Raw genomic sequence first — 27670 nt, 5'->3', positions numbered from 1 at the left:
GCTTGTGACAGTCATTAGAGGTTGAGTCAGAGCAATAATATATAGAAAATCTTATCAAAATTGGCAGAGTTGTTTTATGAAATTTAGCTCCTGTTGTGACTCAAATTATGTCCAGGTACCTCCCTCATGGCCTTTGCTCTGCAAATGTGCCACACCCTCCCTATTAATCCAGGCATGCTTTAACCCATGAAATAAGCTGGGTTAACTTGCCCTGGGCAAATGCTGAACCCTTTCATTATAATCGGATTGGAGGCACACTTTGTCTCGCCTCACTTCAGAAGATGCTTCATCTCAGTCATGGCAGATACATTAGTACTTAGCTGAAATTTTCAAATAGGTTTATTTATGGGTTGTTATTTGTAGCAGGAAGCAGTAACAGGAAGGAACTAAAAAAGTGATGAAATAAACAGCAGTCTGCAACCAGCTCATGGAGAATTAAATGAACAAAGCTATGATCCTTTTGAAATCTTCATTGCAGAACTTGGGATAAAACTAAGATGTTGAAGATATCCAGTAGTTTTAATTTCTTAGTGAATCAGTGGGTTTAGTCAACGGGATTTATGTAATTGTGTTTGTGGCCAGCCTAAACTGAAGTCGGTCAAATTGGGTGGTGCTGAAGCAAATTTACAATTAGTCAGTCCTATGAAATTACAGGGTTAAATGGACTTATTGCGAGCCAATCAAATAAAGTGATTGGACCACTTGACACAGTAAATACAGAAAACTTAATCAGGAAGCCTGTCTGATTTTCTGTCAAATTAATGGATGGCAAATGGAGTGGACTCCATTGGGAGTATAGACATCCCCCTGCTTGAATTTCCTATGTTTGCTGTGCCCTGTCAATTCAATATTTCCAAGGCACAGGAAATAGAACATCTACTGCTCCCACCATGAACTCTCAACAACTTTCTAATTGGCCTTTTATCATATCAAAGGCTCTGAGGAGGTGAAATCTGACTGGGGCGATTGTACAAAACTGATGAGAGCACACTGGCCACCCATTTTACATTGCCTATTTCTCTTTGAAAACCAGTGGAGTGTAAAATAGGACAGTGATATTTCGCAAGCCAAGACAAATTTCACCCCCTTCTCTGTTTTATCAGATTTTTTGTAGCTGGTTTGATTCTGGAGTTAACATGTTGTCTTTTACTAATGAAATGTGCAGCTTAATTTTGAATTTTTTTTAACGTTTACAACCAAGGAGTCTAGGGGTTCCCTCTCAGCTTTTGTCTGGTTTATCCGTAACAGGGTTTAATTTTAAAACACCATGTTTTTAGCGCCCCCTCAGTGAATCCTTGTTCACTGCTAAATTGTAAGGCAAAGAAATCAAACAGGTTTCCTTTGATTTTAACAAGAAAGGTAGAAGTTTATTAATTTTAAAATCTAATCCGGTTAACGACTACAAATATGTGACATGACTACAATAGCAGGCATACGCAATAAACACACACGCAGATAGAGACAGAAAAAGTAGAAGGAATAAAGGGGAAAAGCTTGAGGCAATATCTGGTAGCAACAGTCCTTTGAGTTCAATGTGGAGTCTTTGGTTGCCGGTAAGTCTTAAAATTCGTTGGGGCCCAGTTCACACTTCAACTTGTTCCAATGTAGGAGTCTTTTCTCTCTTGAGGTTTAAGTGTTTTCCATGGGTCCAGTGGCTTGGGAGAAAGCGAAAGAGAGAGACAGCTAGGTGAGAGATTTGCTTGTTCCAGCTTCAGTTGCACACTGTCTTCTGAATTCAAACTGTCCTGTGGCTAGTTCAAAAAACCTGGACCAGCCAGTTAGTCATGTGACCAGCTGGTTTAACCAGTCCTGGCTCTGTGGATTGTATCATCTAAGCAGAGCCTGGAATGCGCTTCCATACACCTTTAATGTCTGGTGATCAAAATCCATTTGGGTTAATTGGAGCAGGGAATAGCCCTTTGTCTCCACAAGGAGCATCTCTTAATATACAAAAGTGTTTTCAGCCTAGTGTCTGGTGATCTTCAAACAAGTCATTTCTTCATTCCAGCAACAGTTTAAAATCAATGTTGCTATGACAAAATTAATATGCCTCATTCTTGGCAGGTGGGGGTCTGCATGACATCTCCATACCCAGTGGAATGAAATACGATTTTTAAAAGGAGCATTTCATTAAAAAGGACCAGAGAGATGATAAGGACAGGAAAACACACATGCATATCTCTCATTCATTCAGAACCCTAACAATTGTTACAGCCTATCTTTTCTGGGCAGCAGTGCCGCTTTAAACTGCCATTTTTGGCATCCCAATAAACATGTGGTTTTTTATTTTTATTTTTATTTATTTAGAGATACAGCACTGAAACAGGCCCTTCGGCCCACCGAGTCTGTGCCGACCAACAACCACCCATTTATAATAACCCTACACTAACCCCATATTCTCTACCACATCCCCACCATTCTCTTACCGCCTACCTACACTAGGGGCAATTTTTACAATGGCCAATTTACCTATCAACCTGCAAGTTTTTTGGAGGTGGGTGGAAACCGGAGCACCCGGCGGAAACCCACGCAGACACAGGGAGAACTTGCAAACTCCGCACAGGCAGTACCCAGAATCGAACCCGGGTCACTGGAGCTGTGATTTCTATGACTGCCTAAGGGGTCTTTGTTCTTGTTGAGGTCTGCAGGCGGAGGGTTAGGTTTAATTAGCCCTAGGTGGGAGTTACGCTCAGGGGCGGCGGCAGTGGGCGGTTCCACTCTGAACTCCCTTGCAGCGCTTTGATGAGTCATGCAAGGGCTTTTCACCTCAGGGGATGGCTGGTTCCCTTTTTACCGGACTGTGGAGGGCGATTCTCTGCCAATCTTCCCTTTGCCCTCTGGGACACTCCTGCTTGCAGGTATTTGTCCAGATTCTGCTGCACTCCCCTACGGCACTTTGACTAAGTGAGGCATCATCCTCACAGTTTCTCTACACTCTTGAGGACTTTCTTTGTCTCCGCAGGTTCCTGCAAGTGCTGTCAGCCACTCTGGTGGGGTGCTTCTAGAGTCTGCATTTACATTGGAGGATATGGGGTATAACGTTTCAAATATTTTGGGGTTGGCTGACTGGAGAGTGGGGATTTTCATCCGGGATTCTTCCGGACTTCCTTTTACCTGCCCTTTTGGTCCCTTTTCCCCCATTCATTTCTAACCTGTTGCCAGCATTGTGCCCTTTTGTTCTCGGCAGGAGACCCTTACAGTTCACCAGCCCTCTGCTGGAGGGTCCTCCAAACACCAATACAGGACTCAGGGGTGCAGATTTTTCTGTAGGTTAGGTTTCCCCTCAACCTGGCACATGTGGCAACTCCTACAGTACTCTTCCACATCTTTGTCGAGTTTTGGCCAGTCAAACTGCTGTCTTATGCGGGCTTTGATTTTTTGATTCCCGGCATGTACAGCCACTGCAATCCCGTGGGCCATTCTTAATATTTCTCCCCGGTACCTCTGTGGCACCACTAACTGGTGAACCACTGTCCACTCCTTGCTCTCAGGTCTGTGAGGTGAACTCCATTTCCTCATCAGTACCTCATTTTTTAAATAGCAACAATCAGAGACTCCCTCTGCTTCAATTTCAGACTGGGCAGCCTGTGCTAACTCAGTACTGGGTCAGTTCGCTGAGCCTCTGCTAGGGAAGATTTATTTAGCTCATTCCCTGAGTTTCCTGAGTTTCCTAACTTTCCAAAGAAAGTCTCGGACAGACAGACCTCATGGTTATCTGTCTGCAGTGCCAATTCAGTTTCCTCTGGGGGACCTGGTTTGATCATGGCCCCATTCACTACACATTCAGGGAAACTGCAGGGGACCATTTCCAGCCATTGCCCTGTTTCTATGCCCTCCTGTGGTCTGTCTTTCACTACTGGGGAAGATACCACCTTCATCTCTGTCAGATCATTACCTAGGAGCAGGTCAACCCCATCCACAGGCAAACTAGGGACAATCCCTACGGTCACTGGTCTTGAAACTAGGTCTCACTCCAAGTGCACCTGGTGTAAAGGTACAGGCATACACTGCCCTCCAATACCATTCACCACCATTCTGGTGTTTACTGCACTCTTTTGGGGGAAAGAGCAAGCCTTTTCCCAGTAAACGGGCCCCTATATCTCTGAGGATTACTATGGGCTTGCTTGCCCCACTCGAGGGGTCTGGGGTTACTCTCCCTTCAGACATGAAACCCTGATAACCTTCAGGAATCCTATTAACTTTTCCTGCAATTGCAGCGGTAGACTTCCTGGGTCTCACTCTTACTGCAGTTAAGGCCATAGATTATTGTGCTGTGCTTTCCATCAGGGTCCCTTCTTCACTGAGCGGATGTGCCCTGATTAACCTACAAGTTTTCCTTTTAGTTTCCAACAGTCAGCTCTTAAATGCCCTGCTTTATTACAATGGAAGCACACAGATCTCTGGGTCTCACTCCTACTTATAGCACCTTCCTTTTTGGCTGGAGGAGGGCCCTGTGTCTCTTGCTTTTCTTCCCCTCCCAGGACAGCTTGGGCTTCTATCACCTTCTCGTCCTCTGTCTTTTTCAGATTTATGGGGGTGATTAGGAAATGTTTTCCCCTGGGAAAACTGACTTATAAATGAGTGCAAACTCATCAGTCAGGAATGCTGTCGGCCGGGCTTTCTGAGTCTTTTGTTCCTCCACATGTGTCTTTATGGAGAGCGGGAGACAGTTTTTAAATTCCTCTAACAAAATTACTTCAGTGAGATTTTCATAGCTGAGCTGTACTTGAACAGCCCTCAGCCACTGGTCAAAAGCCAGCTGCTTATTTCTCTCAAACTCCAGGTAAGTTTGATCAGCTTGCTTCTTGAGGGTTCTAAACTTTTGGCGATAGGCTTCTGGTATGAACTTGTATGCCATGAGGATAGAATTTTTTGTCAGTTTATAATCTGATGAACTCTCATCTGGCAACATGGAATAAACCTCATGGGCTTTTCCTACTAATTTGCTCTGTACAACAGAGTCAAAGCCTCAGCTGGCCACTTTAACTGCCTTGCCAGTTTTACAAAAGACATAAAAAATGCTTCCACGTCTCCCTCATTGAATTTTGAGATAAGTTGGGAGAATTTTAACAATTCTGTACCCAGCCCTGAATTACGCTCCTCCATATTGGCCATGCTTTCACTGGGGTTACTCTGTTGCCCCCTAGTTAACTCAAGTCGTCTCAGCTCTCTTTGCATTCTTTCTGGAAGGTTCTTTCTCTTTCTCTCTCATCTCTCTCTCTTTTTCTTTCTCGTTCTCTTTCCCTATCTTTTAATTCCATTTCCTCTGTTTCAATTGTTTCTTTGCTAGCAATACCCTGTCAGAGTCTACTTCTAACCCTGCTTCTGCTTCTTCAGATTCAAAGTAAAAATGGTTGGCCACTAGCCTTAGGAGTTCAGACTTCATAGCCTTGCCATGTACAGTGATCCCAGACTGCTCAGCCATCTTCCTCAACTCCTCCATAGACAGTACTTTTAACATATCCCAAGTTGCTTCACCCTGGCTTGGGGAGCTATTAGTTTCAATCACAGACATGTTAGTATTCTAGCACACATTACCACAAGAAAACCTGCATTGAAATCTTTTCTCTTTTTTGATTGGGAACTATTTGGCTTCCCACTTCCAATTTCTCATGTGTCTGTGGGTAAAGTCTTGGATGATAGCCCCCAAATTTCTGTTATGACCAGGTGAGAAGGGGTCTGGGGTTCCCTCTCAGCCTTTGCCTGGTTTAACCGTAACAGGGTTTAATTTGAAAACACCATGTTTTTAGCTCCCCCTCAGTGAATCCTTGTTCACTGCTCCAATTGTAAGGCAAATAAATCAGACAGGTTTCCTTTAACTTAAACAAGAAAGGTGGAAGTTTATTAATCTTAAACTCTAATCCGGTTAACGACTACGAATATGCGACGCGACCACACTAGCGTGCATACACAATAAACACACACACAGATAGAGACAGAAAAAGTAGAAGGAATAAAGGGGAAAAGTTTGAGACAATACTGGTATTATAATTACAGTCCTTTGTGTTCATTGTGGAGTCTTTGGCTGCCGGTAAGTGCTGCTGTTCGTTGGGACCCAGTGTACGCTTCAGCTTGTTCCGATGTACGAGTCTTTTCTCTTATGAAGTTTACATGTCTTCCTCTCTTGAGGTTTAGGTGTTTTCCATGGGTCCAGTGGCTTGAGAGAGACAGCCAGGTGAGAGACATGCTTGTTCCAGCTTCAGTTGCACACTGTCATCTGAATTTAAACTGTCCTGTGGCTAGTTCAAAAAACCTGGACCAACCAGTTAGTCATGTGACCAGCTGGTTTAACCAGTCCTGGCTCTGTGGATGGTATCATCTTAGCAGGGCCTGGAATGCGCTTCCATACACCTTTAATGTCTGGTGATCAAAATCTATTTGGGTTAATTGGAGCAGGGAATAGCCCTTTATCTCCACAAGCAGCGTCTCTTAGTATGCAGATGTGCTTCCAGCCCCGTGTCTGGTGATCTTCAAACAAGTCATTCTTCACTCCAGCAACAGTTTAAAATCAATGTTCATATGATAAAATTAATATGCCTCATGCTTGGCAGGTGGGAGTCTGTATGACATAAGATTTTAAACTAAGATACATTAAATCAAAAATAATGGGCAAAATCATTTTTCACGCTTGTATTCTATCTATAAACATTTCAAATAACAAGAATGCAGTCTTTGATAAAGCATCAAATGGACTTGACATTATATTGGTGGTTCTACCTTGCAACTATGTTATAGGTCACATTTTCATTTTCACCGGCTGACTGGTTCAAACAGAGAACCACTATCAACTGAGCCTCTAATTACCATCTGGAGCTGTAGGGATGATTGAGAGAGAGATCTAACTTTACTTCAACTTTTACAGAAAGGCAAGATGGTCACTCTGAGTGATATGGGAGATATTTCCTTCAGTTTATTAGCACAGCGTGACTTCTGACAAGTTTTAGTCATGGCTATTTTAAAAATGCTACCTATAAGTAGTCTGATTTATTTTAAGGGTTGGAACCAGATAAAAATGTATATCTATGGAAGGAAATGCCTACATTTCTTACTGGTTTTGGTCATGAAGGCTTTCTCACTTGGAAGATAAACAAAAAGTTATGAACTAGAATGCACTTTCTGAAAGAGTCATTGGAGGAGATTCAATAGTAACTTTCAAAAGGGAATTGAGTATATACTCAAAGGGGAGAAATTGCAGATCTATGGGGAAAGAGTGGGACAGTAGGCCAATTGGAAAGCTCTTTCAAAGAGGCATGATGTGCTGTAGATTCTATGTTGGCCATTATATATAACTTGAGGACTAACAATAGATAACTAATTTAGAATGATTTCAAATTTCTTTTCCAAGTTACAAAGTTGGGTTGTGGTTGCTTCTCCTGTAAATGGAGGATGATCTCCAACAAAAGCAATCTCAAAACATACTATTGCTTCATGTTTAGCAGCTAACTCAGTTACAGGTCTGGTCAATTAACCACCTATACTCCAGCATACTTGCCAAGAGAGAAAGAGAGGTGGAAACAAGCAAGTTTATAATTGCAGCAGACTCAGCTCAGATATATAACATCACGATACATACTGAAACCCCTGTATCTAGTTTCTGTCATGATGCCAATCCTTATGACCCAACGCAGCTAGACTTGTGTCATTAAGTAGATGTGCTATGAGTTTGTGCAAAGTGGAGGAATGGCTGTTTAAGTATAACAAGGAAATACTGGATAGCAATTATCTTCAATCTGCTCCTAAAGGGTTCCTAACACCAAGCTTTAATTAGAAATATTTCCTTTGCTCTCCTTGGCTGTCTAGGAGCCAGTTCTAACCAATGAGGCTGGAAAAATATGCTGTTTAAAAAAAAAATTACAGACTTCTATTGGTAAAGATGGGATTGATAGAAATGCATTACTTACTGGCCATCCATGCTATTAAAATTCTCACACTGTTTGAACCACAGCATGGCAAACAGTTATTTTTACACAGCACAACTGAATATTTGAAAATGGATACCATTATGGTTTAAGATGGCTGTAGACACTCACATAGTCATTCACAGAGCGTGATGGGCGCTTTCCATTGGTTTTGGTTTCTGATTCAGCAATGAGTGCATCTTCTTCAACATCCTCTGGTTCTCCAAAATCATACAATCCTGGATCTGAAAAGATACCATTCTGAATTAGAACACTGGGGACTCCATGCATCTATTGGCATCTATGCACAATATTGACATGGTTCCGCAGAACTATTTTCCAATATGTACTGCACATATTTCCTGCCCTCCAGGTATTACACAGACAATATAAATATGTGCATGGAAGCTGACTCCACTGGTGCACTGAGGCCATATATGTAGGGGCATTAGAAATGAGAAAATACTGATCTTTACTTCACTGAGCATCATTACCTCTTGCTGGATAAGAATCTTTAGTTTTTGTTTGCAAATATCTTTGTTGCATTCAAAAGGTTATTATAATCTTCAAACAAGAACCTTGGTGCTTTCATTTTAAATGATGTTTCTGACTTTTTTTTTGCATTGCTTGTTTGCAGGGAAAAAAAGGTGTTTTGTTATCTGAATTGTTGACATTCCATCCCAGTCACCAAAGCCAATCATTTCATCTAGTGCGAGTGGAAGGAATTGAGCTGCATAAGGGTGTAAGGGAACAAAAGATTGAAATGACGACTTTTTTTATACCTGAGGATACACCAGAAGTGACTTTTGTCTAGACAAGTAGCGATCTATAAGCAGATGTCCATTAAATTTGTGATCAATACAGCCTCAAAGCTTGTCTTTGGAACATCCATTATAGGTTTATGAAAACAATTAGTGGTTTTCAATATCTTATGCTTTGTGTCAAGCATCGGTGGTCTTGGGTCAATATTCATTCAGTGCTTTGATAAGAACATTTGTGGAGATGCATATCATCAATAAATAGTATACCCTACATAAGCTAAAATCTGTTAAAGACAGTGAAATACAAATTATTACTCCCCTTTTGTCAATGCTCTAAGATATTAATACACTTGGATGTTATCCCACCACCTTCTACATGAAATAGTGATCGCTACTTGCAATGCATACCACTTAAAAACCCAACTAAACCCATTACAGTAAACTAGGGGCGGCACAGTGGCGCAGTGGTTAGCACCGCAGCCTCACAGCTCCAGGGACTTGGGTTCAATTCTGGGTACTGCCTGTGTGGAGTTTGCAAGTTCTCCCTGTGAACGTGTGGGTTTTCGCCGGGTGCTCAGGTTTCCTCCCACAGCCAAAGACTTGCAGGTGATAGGTAAATTGGCCATTGTAAATTGCCCCTAGTGTAATGTGGGTGGTAGTGAATATGGGATTACTGTAGGGTTAGTATAAATGGGTGGTTGCTGGTCGGCACAGACTCGGTGGGCTGAAGGGCCTGTTTCAGTGCTGTATCTCTAAATAAATAAATAAACATTCTAGCCTTGCAATTACAGTAGGTGATATTTGCGGACAAGCATTTAACAGCCTTTGGTCTGCTGTTTTGTGGAAGTGTTACTCATTTCAAATAACACTTGTTTAAAAATAGTGGGCAAGGTATTATCAAATGAACATGTTGCATGCTTGCAAACTAATATTGCCCACTATCTTAAAAAGGGAGAACAGATTGCTCCAAGAACAGATATGTGCTGAAGAACAGATAAGCTCCAAGCTAAAATCTAATTTAGGGATTTAATAACTAGAAACTTTTTGACTTTTTCTCTTTTAAAGAAATATTATTTGTCTGAGTACCTTGATTATCTTGTTACTCACTGATGGGTATCCTATATTCTCTGAATAAGATGCATTATAATTACTTTGGACGGTAAAATGAAAGTTTTAAATCTAGCTCCGAATTTATTTTTGTCAATAATTTTTACTTTCTCATTATCACGAATATATAATTCACTGGAGAAAGAGCCAGCCATTCAATTTAAACTGTACCAGATACTGAAGTAATGATATAAAATTAATTATTGATATAAGACTGCAGCAGCAATTTTGTCTCATAAGCATTGTATGATCGAACAAGCATATTTGAACATATCACGTTATTAACTACAAAATAGTCTCTCTGATGCAAACATGAAACCATATGCAAAATCTTTGATACTTTCACTTCTATTGTTTTTACCTTTCAAATATGATGGACGAAGCCAATAAATAGGAAGATTTCCACATACTTCCAGGACTTTTGAATTCAGCAGAAAATGTTTGTCTTTAATTGGTTGTTCAGCTGCCACCCAAACAAGAGACTCATCAAGCTTCACTGGCATAATTTCGTCTTGCTGTTAAAATGAATGGCGTATGTTAACCTTTTTGTCAACTGCCAAATAAAAGCAGGAATTCATTATATTTTTTAATTTGGCGGTTTCATCTAAAGTTGAATTGTAGAAAACCATGAATTTATTAATAGTACAATAAGTGCAAATGACAAGACATAATTAAATTCAACTTCAGTTTGAACATATGGTGTGGTATAATTGGTTTTTCCACAAGTCCTGATTAGCAGAATTTCATTAGGAAACTTTGTGCACTAACCTATTTTTCATCATTAGGCAATGCAAAAAAGGACTTCAAATGCCATATCAGCAGTGATGTACTTTTATCTGAGTGATTTAAAATGAAGACTTTTATATGCAGTTGCAGTGCAGGTACCAGTCTGAGAGTTTGTTTGCTCATTCGTTCATTCGTTGTTTGGTATCATCTTCTTCCCAGAAGGTTGACTGTCATGGATCTCCACCTCTGTCTGCCCTGTGCTGCCCTTACACATTCTGCATATGTCAACTGCATCCAGTCCATTATATCCGTCATCTATTTTCTCCCCTGCTTCCCTCTCCTATGTTTTCCATCGATTTTTCCTTTCAATAATTGCCTCTGTTTACCTTCTGCTCTAATGATGTGACTGAAATATTGGGCTGTATTTTATGAGCCCGCTGCATATTTATTGTCCTGCCGGATGTGAAACAGTCGCGGCACAGTGGCGCAGTGGTTAGCATCGCAGCCTCACAGCTCCAGCGACCCGGGTTCAGTTCTGGGTACTGCCTGTGCAGAGTTTGCAAGTTCTCCCTGTGTCTGCGTGGGTTTCCGCCGGGTGTTCATTTCCTCCCACAGCCAAAGACTTGCAGGTTGATAGATAAATTGGCCATTGTAAATTGCCCCTAGTGTAGGTAGGTAGTAGGAGAATGGTGGGGATGTGGTAGAGAATATGGGGTAAATGTAGGATTAGTATAAATGGGTGGTTGTTGGTCGGCACAGACTCAGTGGGCTGAATGGCCTGTTTCAGTGCTGTATCTCTAAATAAGATAAAAGTCCATGGTTGCTTAAGGTCCTCGCAGCTGTCCGATGGGGGGAAAAAAGGTTCTTCAACAGGAGAACAGTCCGTAGTCTAATTCAGAAGTCAAAATTCTTGTTCCTTCTCCAGCGATGAATTTCAACAATTAACAACTTGCAAACACTTTTTAATGAATCAATTTGGCTTTAGAATTTGTTGAGGGATAAAAGATTGTCATTGTCACAGTCTAACTTCCCTTCCTACAGTTTAAATTATCAGAGATCTCTGTTTTGGCTTGACCTTTTAGAATTTTGAGAGAGAATAATAAATAAACACACTAAATTCTCTTTCTTCAGTTTAAATGGTCTGAGAGCGCTCCTTTCAGGTGCTAACACACAGTTATCTGTTTTTCTGAGTTAGAACAGTCTGTTTCCACTATAAGACAGTTCAAAATTAAATTGTAACAATATATCTCTCGATCTCTGGTCCTGAATGGCTGTATCCCGGGCAACGAGAATGCATTCTTTGACTCAGTTTTTACAGCTTGCTGCCTTAAAGCAGTACTGCTCCCTTTCCAGCCTTAAAGGCACACCACATTCTTCCTGGAAAATAAACTACAGGATCATAACAGCATGTACAGGGGTTTCACTACCACGTGACTGGATATAAGGCAGTAAACATGCATTCCTGAAAGTATGGGATGTGGGACATGCTTACAGGAGAAACTAGTGACCCTGAACCCAAGAGAAAACCTAATGCTGACCTGTAATTTGTAACAGACCACTTTGTTGTATTGAATAGAATTACATGTGTGGTCTGATCAGAGCACATGGAGCAGTTTGAATTCATAATTTAAACTCAACCCAGCATTCTGCTTACTGCAGCCTGTCGCTCTGGACATGGCTGACAAGCCAGTTAATATCCTTGGCTCTTTCACTTGCCTCTTTGGTAACTTTTATGTACCTATGATGTGCATGTGCCTCTAATTTTGACTTCCACTATGCAGTGCATTGCATTTATCTGTACTGAAGTTCATTTTCCACTGTGGTTTATATTCTGTTGAGCGGTCTTGACTGTCTTCCCTTGGTCTAAAGTTGCTCCTCGTTGAGTACCACCTTAAGATTCAACGACTTTGCTCTAAGGTTGCAAATCTGGGCCCTATGTGAACAGCAGGGATCATGAATCCCTATGGTACCCCGATCAGTGCCACTCGCCTTCTCCTATCCCTCCATTTGAATCTAACTCACCTCTGCTTTCATTCCTTAGGCAATTGCTAATCCATAGTCAAGCTTTAGTTTTGAGAACTTAATTTGTAAAAGTGTCACAACTTTTATGAAATAATTTTTTGGAAGTCTGGGTACAATGATATTCAAGTATCAAGTCTTCAAAAAGTAAGCCCATGAATCCATGCATTTCCTTTCTACTTTTTACTTTGCTCAGTTAGAAAGTGACATCGAATGAATAGAGAGTACAGTTGGCACCTAACTGCTTTTGTTGCCATAAACTTTTTATGTCCTCATTACGAACTCAAAAACACAAATTTTATTTTTATTAAACCAATGGGTATACTTCTGTATTAATGCAAAAGCTAGCAGAACTCCTACAGCTTTACTGACAGTAAATCAGATCATACATTTGTTAATGGTGTTATACTATGCAATACACAATCTATTATTCGACTGCATTTGGTCAAATCAGTCTCCTTAACCTTAAAATTCAATTGATGTAGAAAGGAGATCAATTATTGGTTAATAGCAGTTGGTGATGGGAGTTCCACATTGATAGTTGCTGGTCAGCAGAAATCATAATGAAATTACAGCTTTCCCTTCTAAAGCTTTGGCAGTCTGAAGTGTGACATTTAAAGTGTGATAGACTGGAAATGTATACATAAATTAGTTCAGCACCCACATCATTACTTGGATGATATACTGGATTATAAATATTCAAGTATTGTGCCACATTATAGAGTCATAGAGTCATACAGCACAGAAACAGGCCCTTCGGCCCACCGCGTCCATGCCGACCATAATGCCTATCTATACTAATCCCATCTGCCTACATTAATTCCATATCCCTCTATGCCTTGCTCATTCAAGTACCTGTCCAGATGCCTCTTAAATGTCGCTACTGTTCCTGCCTCCACCACCTCCTTAGGCAGCTCATTCCATATATCCACAATTATTTGTGAAAAATTTACCCCTTTGATCCCCTTTAATCCTCCTCCCTCTCACCTTAAATCTATGCCCTCTAGTTTTAGTCACCCCTACCATGGGAAATAGACTCTGGCTATCTACCCTATCTATGCCTCTCATAATTTTACATACCTCTATCATGTCCCCTCTCAGCCTCCTTTGCTCCAGGAAAAACAGACCCAGCCTATCCAATCTCTCTTTATAACTCAAGTCCTCCAAACCAGGCAACATCCTTGTGAATCTTTTCTGCACCCTATCTAGCTTAATCACATCTTTCCTGTAGTGCGGCGACCAGAACTGCACACAGTACTCCAAACGCAGCCTAACCAACGTTATGTACAACTGTAACATGACGTCCCAGCTCTTGTACTCAATGCCTCGGCCGATGAAGGCAAGCATGCCATACACCTTCTTCACCACCCTGTTTACCTGTGTTGCCACTTTCAGGGAACTATGTACTTGCACCCCAAGGTCTCTCTGCTCAAGAACACTCCCCAGGGCCCTGCCATTCACTGTATATGTCCTGCCCTGGTATAAATTCCCAAAAAGCATCACTTCACACTTGTCTGCGTTAAATTCCATTTGCCACTCCCTTGCCCACTTTCCCAGTTGATCTATATCCTGTTGTAACTTCAGACAACCTGTCCACTATACCACCAATTTTGGTGTCATCTGCAAACTTACTAATCATGCCCCTTATATTCACAGCCAAGTCATTAATATATATGACAAACAACAGAGGGCCCAGCACCGATCCCTGCGGCACACCACTGGTCACCGGCCTCCAATCTGAAAAACAACCCTCCACTACCACCCTCTGCCTCCTATTCCCAAGCCAATTTTGTATCCAATTTTCTAGCTCACCCTGGATCCCATGTGTTCGAACCTTCTGGATCAGCCTACCATGCGGGACCTTGTCAAAGGCCTTGCTAAAGTCCATGTAGACATGTCCATTGCCCTGCCCTTGTCAATCTTCTTGGTCACCTCCTCGAAAAACTCAATCAAATTCGTGAGACATGATTTCTCACGTACAAAACCATGCTGACTATCCCTAATCAGACCATGCCTTTCCAGATGCATCTAAATCCTGTCTCTCAGAATCCCTTCCAATAACTTTCCCACCACTGATGTAAGGCTCACCGGCCTGTAGTTCCCTGGCTTATTCCTGCTGCCCTTCTTAAATAAAGGCACAACATTAGCTATCCTCCAGTCTTCCGGTACCTCACCCGTGGCTAACGACAATACAAAAATCTCTGCCAGGGCCCCAGCAATCTCCTCCCTTGCTTCCCATAGCATCCTAGGATACACCTGGTCAGGCCCTGGGGATTTATCCACCTTAATGTGCTTCAAAATCTCCAACACCTCCTCCTTTGTAAAGTTGATATGCTCCAGGATATCGGTGTTCCCTCCCTTGAACTCACTAGCTTCCATGACCTTCTCCACGGTAAATACGGACGAGAAATATTCATTTAAGACCTCGCCCATTTTCTGTGGCTCCACACATCGATTGCCACACTGATCCTTCAGGGGACCTACTGTCTCTCTAGCTACCCTTTTAATATACTTATAGAATCTTTTAGGATTCTCCTTCATCTTATCTGCCAGGGAAATCTCATGGCCCCTTTTCGCCCTTCTAATTTCCTTCTTAAGTGTAGTCGTACAGCCCCTATATTCCTCGAGGGACTCACTCGATCCCAACTGCCTATACCTGACATATGCCTCCTTCTTTGTCCTGACCACACCCTCAATATCCCTCGTCAATCAAGGTTCCCTAAACTTGCCGGCCTTGCCCTTCCATCTAACAGGAACATGCCGGCCCTGAACTCTTCCTATCTCACTTGTAAATCCTCCCACTTGCCAGACGTTCCTTTAGCTGTAAACAGCCTCTTCCATTCAACTTTTGAGAGTTCCTGTCCGATGCCATCGAAATTAACCTTCCCCCAATTTAGGACTTCAACCTGAAGACCAGTCCTATCCTTTTCCATAACTATCTTGAGGCTAATAGAGTTATGGTCACTGGTCCCAAAGTGCTCCCCCACTGACACATCAACCACCTGCCCATCCTCATTTCCTAAGAGGAGGTTGAGTGTAGCCCCTTCTGTAGTAGGGCCATCCACATACTGCTTCAGAAAACTATCCTGGACACACTTAACAAATTCTTCCCCATCTGATCCCTTAGCACTAAGGCAGTCCCAGTCAATATTAGAGAAGTTAAAATCACCTACTATTACAACCCTATAATTCCTACACCTATCTGTGGTTTCCCTACATATATGCTCCTCCACTTCCCTCTGACTACTGGGGGGGCTGTAGTATCATCCCATCAAAGTGATCACCCCTTTCTTATTTCTAAGTTCTACCCATATGGCCTCGCTGGACATTCCCCCCGGGATATCCTCTCTAAGTACTGCCGTGATGTCCTCCCTAATCAATAGTGCAAATCCCCGCTCCTCTCTTACCTCCGCCTCTGTCACGCCAGAAAGATCGGTACCTCGGAACATTGAACTGCCAGCCCTGCCCATCCCTCAACCACGTTTCCGTAATCGCTATAATATGTAATATATTATTCTTCTGCTAAGGTGCAACAATGTTTAAGCTGACCAGCCCTTTTAAGGCCAGAAAATCTGGTTTCTATCATAAATCTGGCCTGAATTATTCTGTCTTTAGTTGTTTGGTGTGGGATCTTTGCAGATTGGAAATGCATATTGGTGCAGATGCTCATGAGAGTGAATTGCTAATTATGACATAGAGCTTACAATACATATAAAATGTATTTTCAAAAACAATAACAAATTCTTATTTAAAATCTGCCTCTTGGTTGCAAGGCCAGGAACATGCGGGAGGATTTGCCTATCAGAAGTGTTCCAGTGGCGAGGGGTACAAGGTAATACCCTTACCAACACTTTGACTTTGATAAGAGAATGCTGAAGAACATCTGTATGAGATATTTATGATTGATATCAAGGGCAAAACTGCAGCAGAAGTAAGGTTAAGCATATATATTTTTAAAAAATGACAACAATTAAATGGTAGCCAACCATAAGCTTTTCAAAGGTCTATAAACTTTGACAATCAACTGGATAAAATCTAGCAAACCTGTTCAGAAGAGGACCTTGTGATGCAAAGTCAAACTTTAATGCTTTGATCCATCATTTGGAACCTGGCTGTCAGTCACAATATTTATTTTTTGCACAGAAAAAAATGAATGAAAGAAAGGATCACTCAAGATCTAGCATGATTGGAGACAGAATTTGCTCGTTAGAGGAAAAAAGGACATTAGGAGTCCTATTCTGCAGCAAGAGTTGGGTAGGATAAATGAGGAAACTGTGATGCATGACTGCAGCTGAGGTTTAACACTTCCTCATGTGTTCTTGGTCAGCATCATTTCTCTGAATCGTTAATGACTGTCTAACTAAAGAGAGGTTGTATTTTCCCATCCTTACACAGTCCTAATCATCACTTCTATAAATTAGTCACTCTAAAAATGGGTTTTGCACTCTGTAGGAAATGTGAGGCAGGCTATCTAACATCAGTCAGAATAGATTGGATTAATTGCAATCCAATCCTCAGCACCCAATCCATTTGGATGTCCCATCTGGCAGTCCATATATTAGAATGGGGTGGTTCTTATTTGCAGCTCACATTTCAGTGAAAAAAAACTCAGTGACTGGAATCTTTCACAGCAGAAAGAACTAATGGGAGCAGGCATGTGTAGTCCTCTGTAATCCTTCAACCAACGGTGTTCCATAGTAATGGATGCACAACAACATTCCGGCAATAGTACTGAAGACTTGTGCTCCGGAATTAGCCGCGCCCCTAGCCAAGCTGTTCCAGTACAGCAACAACACTGGCATCTACCTTGGCATGTGGAAAGTTGCTCATGTACGTCCTGTGCACAAAAGTCAGGATAAGTCCACCCTGGCCAATTACCATCCTATCAGTCCACTCTCGATCATCAGCAAAGTAATGGAAGGGGTCATCGACAGTGCTATCAAGTGGCACTTGCTCAGCAATAACCTACTCACTGATGCTCAGTTTGCATTCCAGAAGGGCCACTCAGCTCCTGACCTCATTACAAACTTAGTCCAGACATGGACAAAAGAGCTGACCTCTAGAGATGAGCTCAGAGTGACTGCCCTTGACATCAAGGCAGCATTTGACTGAGTATGGCATCAAGGAGACCTAGCAAAACTGAAGTCAATGGGAATCAGGGGGAACGGTCTCCACTGGTGGGAGTCATACCTAGCACACAGGTTGTGGTTGTTGGAGGTCAATCATCTCAATCCCAGGACATCACTGCGCAGGAGTTCCTCAGGGTAGTGTCCTAGGCCCAACCATCTTCAGCTGCTTTATCAATGACCTTCCCTCCATGGTAGGGTCAGAAGTGACTATGTTTGCTGATGATTGCACAATGTTCAGCACCATTCATGACTCCTCAGATACTGAAGCAGCCCATGTCCATAGGCAGCAACATCCAGCCTTGGGCTGATAAGTGACAAGTAACGTTCGCACCACACAAATGCCAGGCAATGTGACCATCTCAAATAAGAGAGAATCTAATCATCTCCCCTTGGCATTCAATAGAATTACCATTGCTGAATCTCCCACTATCAACATCCTGGGGGTTACCATTGACCAGAAACTGAGCTGGGCCAGCCACATAAATAGTGTGGCTACAAGAGCAGGTCAGAGGCTGGGAATTCTGTGGCAAGTATCTCACCTCCTGTCTGCCCAATGCCTGTCCACCATCTACAAGGCACAAGTCAGTAGTGTGATGGAATACTCTCCACTTGCCTGGATGCAGCTCCAACAACACTCAAGGAGCTTGACACTATCCAGGACAAAGCTTGATTGGCACCCCATCCACCACTGTCAACATTCAATCCCTCCACCACTAATGCACAACGACAGCAGTGTGTACCATCTCCAAGATGCAATGCAGCAACTCACCAAGGCTCCTTAGACAGCACCTTACAAACCCATGACCTCCGCCACCTAGAAGGACAAGGGCAGCAGATGCATGGGAACACCACCACCTGTAAGTTCCCCTTCAAGCCACACAGCATTCTGACTTGGAACTATATCTCCATTCCTTCAGTATCATTGGGTGAAATCCTGGAACTCCCTTCCTAACAGCATTGTTGGTGTACCTACATCCCAATGACTGCAGCGGTTCAAGATGGCAGCTCACTACCACCTTCTCAAGGACAATTAGGGATGGGCAATAAATGCTGGCCTAGCCAGTGATGCCCGTATTCTACAAATGAAAAATTTAAAAAAATACTAGAGAGATCTGGTGGCCCAGTCCTTCTGCAGTAAGCAAATATTGAACAAATTGAATGAATGATTGGAAAAAGTGATGCAAACTTGAGATTTTTTTTGTCCGATTATGCTTCTGTGAAGTGCACTAAAATTATATATAAATTCAAGTTTTTGTTTGCCATTGTGTTTATAGTTTTACCTCCAAGTATATAGTCAATCCATGATGATCAACTTTATAAGTTGTTTATGCAGCTGCATAAAAAAGATGTTCTGCGAAGGCTCGAAGGAACAAGACCCTCTATATAACAATAAGTTGATATTCAGAGGAATTTTAATTAGGTAAAATGAGGTTGACACCCTGGAGAATATAGATTTTTTTTTCTGCAGCTAACTCTGGAGCTTGTATTCTGTCTTAAAATCTGAACACTGACATTGTGATTATATGAAGTTTGAAAGAAAGAATATCAAGACAGATGCAATTATTAAGAGACCAAACTGAACAAAGAAATATAAGATTATCATTAAGACAGAACAAACCAGGGAGGAATAGTCCAAGAATCAGACAAAATTTGTGAGATTTAATCACAGGTGACAGGAAGGATATATGTGACTGCACCCACACCCAGCCAGAAATAATGCAGAGCTGATCATATAAGACTGGAAACTGATTCTACTATCTAACAAATTGAAACAAATTGTTTGGGTTTTTTATTCACTTACAGGATGTGGGCATTACTAGTAAGGCCAGCATTTATTGCCCATCCCCAATTGCCCTTGAGAAAGTGATGGTGAGCTGCCTTCTTGAATACAGCTGAGTGGCTTGCTAGGCCATTTGCGAGGGTGGGTAAGAGACAACCACATGTGGATCTGGAGTCACATTTAGGACAGACTCAGTAAGGACACACAGACTTCCTTCCCCAAGGGACATTGGTTGAACTAGATGGGTTTTTATGACAATCCAATAGTTTCATGGTCCCCCTTACTGATACCAGATATTTATTCTAGATTTTATTTAATTTCTTGAATTAAAATTCCCCCATCACCTATCTCAGCTGACTGTATCTACCAGAAAACACAGTGTAAGCTCTATTCCCACATTCCAGCCTCAAAGCCACAACAGGCATGCACTGCAGCTGCAATGCACAAATGTAATATTCTATACATACTTCAAATTACGTTTGACATCAGTGGGAAAAAAAACAACTAATTTTGTTAAATAAAAAAAAAGTTTACTGTTGAGTGATTTCATATTTGAATTTAATAGTAAGCTCTATTCTGAAATACAAAACCACTCAGTAGTAACTATAATTATATTTCTTTGTCTGAAAGTGAATGATTAAATATATTTCCCATAATTTATAAAAGTAATGATTGCATATTTCAATATAAATGATCTGCAAAATGTTGGGATCCAGATAGCTTTCAACATCCAACTTATTTTGTGTGCATGCATTCATAGTCATAGAGTCGTACAGCATAGAAACAGGCCCTTCGGCCCATCATGTCCATGCCGACCATAATGCCTATCTATATTAATCCCATCTGTCTGCATTAATTCCATATCCCTCTATGCCTTGCTCATTCAAGTACCTGTCCAGATGCCTCTTATATGTCGCTACTGTTCCTGCCTCCACCACCTCCTCAGGCAGCTCATTCCAGATACCCACTATTATTGTGTGAAAAATTTACCCCTTTGATCCCCTTTAAACTTCCTCCCTCTCACCTTAAATCTATGTCCTCTAGTTTTAGTCACCCCTACCATGGGAAATAGACTCTGGCTATCTACCCTATCTACGCCTCTCATAATTTTACATACCTCTATCATGTCTCCTCTCAGCCTCCTTCGCTCCAGGGAAAACAGACCCAGCCTATCCAATCTCTCTTTATAACTCAAGCCCTCCAAACCAGGCAACATCCTTGTGAATCTTTTCTGCACCCTTTCTAGCTTAATCACATCTTTCCTGTAGTGCGGCGACCAGAATTGCACACTGTACTCCAAATGCGGCCTAACCTACGTTATGTACAACTGTAACATGACGTCCCAACTCTTGTACTCAATGCCTCAGCCGATGAAGGCAAGCATGCCATACGCCTTCTTCACCACCCTGTTTACCTGTGTTGCCACTTTCAGGGAACTATGTACTTGCACCCCAAGGTCTCTCTGCTCAATAACACTCCCCAGGGCTCTGCCATTCACTGTATATGTCCTGCCCTGGTTTAACTTCCCAAAAAGCATCACTTCACACTTGTATGCGTTAAATTCCATTTGCCACTCCCTTGCCCACTTTCCCAGTTGATCTATATCCTGTTGTAACCTTAGACAACCTTCTTCACTGTCCGCTATAGCACCAATTTTGGTGTCATCTGCAAACTTACTAATCATGCCCTTACATTCACATCCAAGTCATTAATATATATGACAAACAACAGAGGGCCCAGCACCGATCCCTGCGGCACAAAACTGGTCACCGGCCTCCAATCTGAAAAACAACCCTCCACTACCACCCTCTGCCTCCTATCACCAAGCCAATTTTGTATCCAATTTGCTAGCTCACCCTGGATCCCATGTGTTCGAACCTTCTGGCCCAGCCTACCATGCGGGACCTTGTCAAAGGCCTTGCTAAAGTCCATATTGACAACGTCCATCGCCCTGCCCTCATCAATCCTCTTGGTCACCTCCTCGAAAAACTCAATCAAATTCGTGAGACCTGATTTCCCACACACAAAGCCATGCTGACTATCCCTAATCAGACCATGCCTTTCCAGATGCATCTAAATCCTGTCTCTCAGAATCCCTTCCAATAACTTTCCCACCACTGATATAAGGCTCACCGGTCTGTAATTCCCTGGCTTATCCCTGCTGCCCTTCTTAAATAAAGGCACAACATTAGCTATCCTCCAGTCTTCTGGTACCTCACCCGTGGCTAACGATGACACAAAAATCTCTGCCAGGGCCCCAGCAATCTCCTCCCTTGCTTCCCATAGCATCCTGGTCAGGCCCCTGGTCAGCTTTCATTTTCCTTCACTTATGCCCTCACCACCCCCAGACTCCACATACAACCCTTCTGAAGATTCAACTCCTTGCTGGGATTGATTTTCATGGCGACAGGTTGCTGAGGTGGCTGTTTGCATATGGGTTTTGGAGAGTTGCGGCCCCAATGGGAGCATGCCGGACTTGGGGGTGGTGGTGAGGAGCGGAACAGCAATTTGCTGGCTCGGATGCTGACTGAGGTGGGGGAGACAAATCGGGAGTGGGACAAGTGGTGGCTGGCAGCAACCTGTGGATTTAATCTGGGGAAGGGAGAAGCACTGGTTTGATTTCTGAATACTTTAAAAAACTGACCTCAATCTGCATGCAGCATGCTGTGGTCATGTGCAGTCCAGATGTATGGCCCCCTATTTGGATATGCAAAGAGCCTTATGCCTGTTGCAGGTACAAGCCGTGGACATCTATGGAAAAACCTTTACCAATATGATGGGTGGCGCTCATAGAATAAACATGTGTGTTTGCTGCCTGCTAGGCCATCGCTAATCATAATACCTTTCGTATCCCACCTTGAAATTTTTTTCCGGGCACTTATCCAACTCCTTTTTAAACTCACTGATAGAATCAGCCGCCATTTTTACCCTCTTGTCTTCTAAATTGGACATTGTACCTCTCTACTATTACATTGCAGTGAGATTAGCTGTTTTACAAAGGCTACAAACATGAGCAGTGAGATGCTTGAGAGCCACTCTCCCAGTGTCATCAGAAACAAGCTGTATGCTTGCTTTTTCCTTCATTACAAAACTCACCAGAGACCAGATCAGATATGGGAAATTTCTGGTCATTAATAGTTCACCAATGTTCTTTATAGACCCACTGAACACTTTTACACTCTTAAATGTCTTCTCTTGTTGAAAGGGCTGCATTCATTATATGCTTGTATTGATCTTCTTTCATGGTGCTTCTAAAGATACTTTTTTTGACGAAGTACTTCTGGCTCAAGTTTCCTACCTTATTGATAATAGTACACATCCTGAAAATGCCTGGGCAATCAATGTACCATCAACCTACGACAAGGAGTCCATCCTTCACTGCACTGTGTGACATTCAAACACTGAGTTCAGAGCCAGATCAGCTGAGATAGCAGAAATAAAGCCAGTTGTTTGGACTAAACTCAAGCTTGCTGGGGCCTCGACTAAAACTGCCAGACCTATATAATTTATGACCCATAACAGCTAAAGCAGCCATTACCTTTTTTCTCAAGCATCCCTGAGCTTCATTTAAGCGTCAGTCTCTAGAGGTTGTGGGCACTTAGCCCTCACCAGTAGTCTCTGAATGATTAAAATAGTTAAATTGGGAATATTGCACTTAGATTTTGTGACTAAAAATTGGAAATATGTAAAGAAAAAAGTATCCAGATTGCTGCTTATTATGAATATTCAAAGGATTTTTTTTAATTTGATAAAATTGATCAATAATTATGATTAAAAAACCAAGGCTTCAGAAAGTTATGAAAAAAGCACCAGAGTTTGCCCCAAATAAAGAGTGCATCGCACTAACCTAGTTCACTTAAAGTTTAAGGGGGACGAGGGCTGGGAAGTAAGAGATGTAAAGGAAAAATTTGCAGGGCTGATGGGGAAAGAGCAAGTGGGTGCAATGAATTGGAAAGCTCTTTCATAGAGCTGTCACAAGCACGATGGACTGAATGAGTTCCTTCTGTGCTGTATGGTTCTGTGTAATGATGTGACCAAAACAGAATAAGGCACACCAGTGAGATATAGTCATCCATCTGGTGTGTCCTCTGGTTGTCCATACTGTAAAATGAATTACTGTCATCTGAACATCGACTAGTAGAATAAATATTAGGTGTAACTTTCAACAGTGGCAGGGGTGTAAAATGCACAATATCTGATCAGTGCCCGTTCTACACTGAGCCAACATTGAAAGTTCCACCCATTGGGGGAGAATTTTAACTTGCCAGGGTGAACGGATGTCGGTGCCTGCAGGAGGTTAAACGAGCAGAAAAATTGCCAGCGTGCTAGGAAGCTAGCAGGAACCCACTGACTTCCACATTTAACTAGAGTGTATATTAGCACATGGGAAGTTCCAGTGGGACATGTGGATCTTCCACCAACATAAGCTAAAAGGCAATTAAGTGTATTTTTAACCCTGGATTCTGGCACCCTCAGATCAACCAGCAGCATTCATCAATCGAAAGGTATTCCACTCCACTAATATTCAGCTGGTATGTAACCACTGAAAGATTATTATGTGTGTCTGTGCAAAAGACCCAGGAAGCTGTCATGGTGCCTCCATTCTGCACCAGTCAAGTCTCCCACAGATATTTGCACCTCCAAGCAAAGTCACGGATGACTCCTTGGAGAAAAGGATTCCCCTCTCAGGACGTGGCTGATGAAACCTGTGAGGAACCCTACCAATGACACCCAGGAAAGGTACAACCAAAGACACATCAGCACAAGTGTGGTCATTGAGTAAGCCATTTGTTTGCTGAAGATACGCTTCAAGTCCCTGGACAGATCTGGGTGTGCACTTCAGTAGGCACCAGCAAGCGTGCTCAGAATAATAGTGAAGTGATGCGCCTTGCACAACACTGCACTGCAAAGAGGAATGGAGCTCCAGGAAGAGGAAGGCGATGACTGCTCAGCATTGTTGGAAGAAGAGGAGCAACAAGAGGAGAAGGAGCCCGATGTTGTCAGGGTACCTGAAGCCACACACTCAGCTGCCAGGGATGTCTGGGATGGCTCATTCAGGCACGCTTCAGCTAATCTGAGGCAGTACAGCCATTTGACACAACAGTGCTGAACTCACTTTTCTCCTTCTCCTACCCCCCGTCGAACTCCCCTGCACAAACCATTCCCATAGTCAACAATCTGTCCCTCTCACTGACACTCATTGCTCATCTCCTTCTCTTGGCATACATTTTCCTCAAGGCTGAAGGTCACTTGGCATGTGACAGGCAACAATGGGGAGGAAAGGAGAAAGCAGCTTTGAAATAAAGTTGATGGAACATAAACATTGAACATAAAACTGACAATATTAAACATCCAAGTGATTACTTTTGTGCAACTATAAATTCTTTTTCCTCCTTCTTTCTATTACTTCTATATGGTGCTACCTGTGTAACTTTCGCAGAGCGAGAGGCAGGTTGCTTATTCCTCTTGTCTGACTGCTCAGATGCTCTTGGCCAATATCCTCTGAGTTTTGGAGCCCATGAGGGCCTGGCAAAGGACTGCCTGACCTACACCAATGCAGGGCAGACTCGGCCATGGGGGCAGGCAGCTGTGACTGAGGTGGAGAATGAAGGGGGAAGATGTGGGGCTCTGACTGGGTGGAGAGCAAGGAGGGGATGGATGTGGGACTCTGACTGAGGTGGAGAGCAAGGGGGGAGGAGCGGGAGCATTTTGAGCAGAGACCCCACTTCCATGTTCCCTTTCTCCACCTTCCATCTCATGGCCCACTCACACTTCCCTGGTAGCCAAGAGCTGGAGAGCACTTTGCTGCATTTCATTGAGGTGCTGAACAGCCAAAGTCAGGCTTTCCTCCATCTTATTTAAGCTGGCAGATAAGTGTACAGGCCGTTGGTCTGGGGCAGCATGCATTCGGTAGCAAGCCACATCTGATTCTCCTTGCCTGGCCACCTTTCCATGGAGGTAGACATCAGCGCAAAGGCCTGAGACATCATGGCACTCATGGTGGAGATGGGCTCCTCCAATCTCTCCAATCATGCGCAGTGCGACTGGAAAGGCTGATGGAACTGTACACATTTTCTGCTGCTGCTCCAGGATAGTCCTCTTTGTCGACGACCCCTGAGGCTCAGCATCTGCGTCCAGCGGAGTCGAGATTGGAGGGTCCTGCAGCCTCTGATGTGGACTCTCCACTACAGTTCCTGTCTCCAGCACCTGCTCCTGCTCACTTGTGATGTTTGCCTGAGGCATGTGACAACCCAACTCCTGTCTTGAAGGCCCAACCAAGGTGTGTGTATCTGAGCTGATGGAGGGTGCACATGAGTCATGAGATAGTGTTTCCTCAGAGTGCGCAACCTCCTCTGAGGAGTCTTCATCCTTCTCTACAACACCTCCTGAAGGACATTTGAAGAGCCAGTGGGAGATGAAAGATATGAATTACAATTTACAAGGTGAGAACATTCTCAGTCATCATTGTGCAGATCATTTTTCATTGCCTGCTGACATCAAGGCAACATGAGTGAGTTCGTATGCCATGTAGTTGTATATCTAATTCTGTCATCAGATAGCTGGGAGACCCCCATTTCTCCATTGCCAATGGTCAGGTGTGCTGAGACTTTGCTTATCTCCAGTGCATTTTCCTCCACAGTGGCCAGGGTGACGGTGACTGGAGGGCCACTCCAGGTTCTCTGCCTCTCTCTGGTGTTCAGCATTCTTTTCTCCTGCAAGGAGAGAAAGAAGAGCGTTTTGAGTGTGAGAAATGGAATGTGTTGAGAGGATGGAAGGACAGCATTTGTGGAGGGTCACAGTAAGGAATGGGTGTGACATGGCAATAAGATGAGGGTGCGTGTCAGTGACGGTTGGTCAGATGGGAATGTGAGGAGATGCATTGAGAAAGAGGAATGGGTGCAGTGACAAGGTTGGTCTGAGGAGTGCTGTACAGGAGAAGGCCAGGGAAGTCATAGTAATGGGGTTTTCACTTGAATGTGACATGCCATTCACCTTTCCTGCCCTGATAAGATCATTTAAACTCTTGTGGCATGATATTCAGGAGCGAGGCACCACACTCTCGCTGCTCACCTCCTCTGTCACTTTCAGCCATGCCTGCTTGGTCTCTGAGGCAGGATTCTTCCTCCCATCCACTGGGAACTAAATCTCCCTGTGGGCTGTTGCAGCCTGTAGCATCATGTCCAGGGATGTGTCAGAGAACCATGGAGAACCCTTGTTTAGACTCCATCACTCAAGTAGCTGTCTCTCACTTGACACTTGTAGAATGATTCTGTCCTGGCTTTCACAGGATCCCTTTAAATAGTGAAGCTTCAGTGATCAGGTGCAGGTCGTGATCAAACCCGCCCAGTCTAATGGTTTGGGAAACCCAGAAGTGAGATGCTAATGCCAAGGCTCAGTTTAAAAAGTTACTGAAAATACCTCTGCTTAAACTTCCATGTTCCCAACACAGTGCTGGCCTCCCCCGCTGTGAGCAGGCCAGAGTATTAAAATTCATCCCACTGTCTCTGGTTATGAAATGGAGCAAAGACTTTGACAAAATGAAGCACCTCAGTTGCATGAGAGTGACTGCTGATGTTCAATGTATAAAAGGTTTTCTCTTTTGCAGGAGAATATTTGCTTGTAATAATTAAAAATTTAGCATATTAAGTTATGTAAACCATTCATGCCTGATAAAATACTGTGTGTTATATGCAAATAAATAATAATTTATTGTCCTCGGGAAAGAAAAAGTACTCTATATATGAGGGTATTTGCCATTAAATTGACCAAATGTTTCCAGTTCTTTTTTTTTTGTTTGTCTTCGGAGATAATTATTAAATCTGTATAACAAATCTATTGATACAAATTGAGGATTTGGGAGAAGCAGTGAATACAAATGCTTACATGAAGATGTACCAGAATATCAAATACAGTCGCATACAAACTGACAGCAGGGGAAATATGCTCTTTTTCTGTGCAGAATTGAAGAATACTAAAAGAGGCAGCATTAGATAACAGGAACTTGGGCTGAGAATTGAGAGAGAAGACAAATGTATTGATCTGCTGGTAGCAGAATAGGGTACACCAGAGGACTAGTTACGCATCTGATGGGAAATGAGGATTCTTGGGAAGTTGTTAAAGGATAGGAGAAATACAAAAAGGAAGAGAAATAAATAAGTCATGGCAGAGAACTCTAATGAATCATTTAAACGAATAGAAATATTGGGCTGCATTCTATGAGCCCACCGCCGATCTTGCAGCAAGCTCAAA

At 42.7% G+C, this 27670-nt stretch overlaps 1 protein-coding gene across 1 annotated transcript in view; it reads right to left on the bottom strand.

Moving 5' to 3' along the window:
- tnmd (tenomodulin) overlaps positions 1 to 27670 on the bottom strand; it is a 184935-nt gene that overhangs the window by 14678 nt on the left and 142587 nt on the right. The window contains exons 5-6 of the mRNA XM_068047010.1: positions 10128 to 10281; positions 8031 to 8143 (exon numbers count right to left, since the gene is read on the bottom strand). Of these exons, the coding sequence (XP_067903111.1) occupies positions 8031 to 8143; positions 10128 to 10281 (267 nt within the window). The remainder of the gene's footprint in view (positions 1 to 8030; positions 8144 to 10127; positions 10282 to 27670) is intronic.

Source organism: Heterodontus francisci, chromosome 15, assembly GCF_036365525.1.
Source record: "Heterodontus francisci isolate sHetFra1 chromosome 15, sHetFra1.hap1, whole genome shotgun sequence".
NCBI classification, from domain to species: Eukaryota; Metazoa; Chordata; class Chondrichthyes; order Heterodontiformes; family Heterodontidae; genus Heterodontus; species Heterodontus francisci.
Note: the sequence above shows the minus strand (reverse complement) of the source record. Positions and strands in the feature narration are given on the sequence as shown.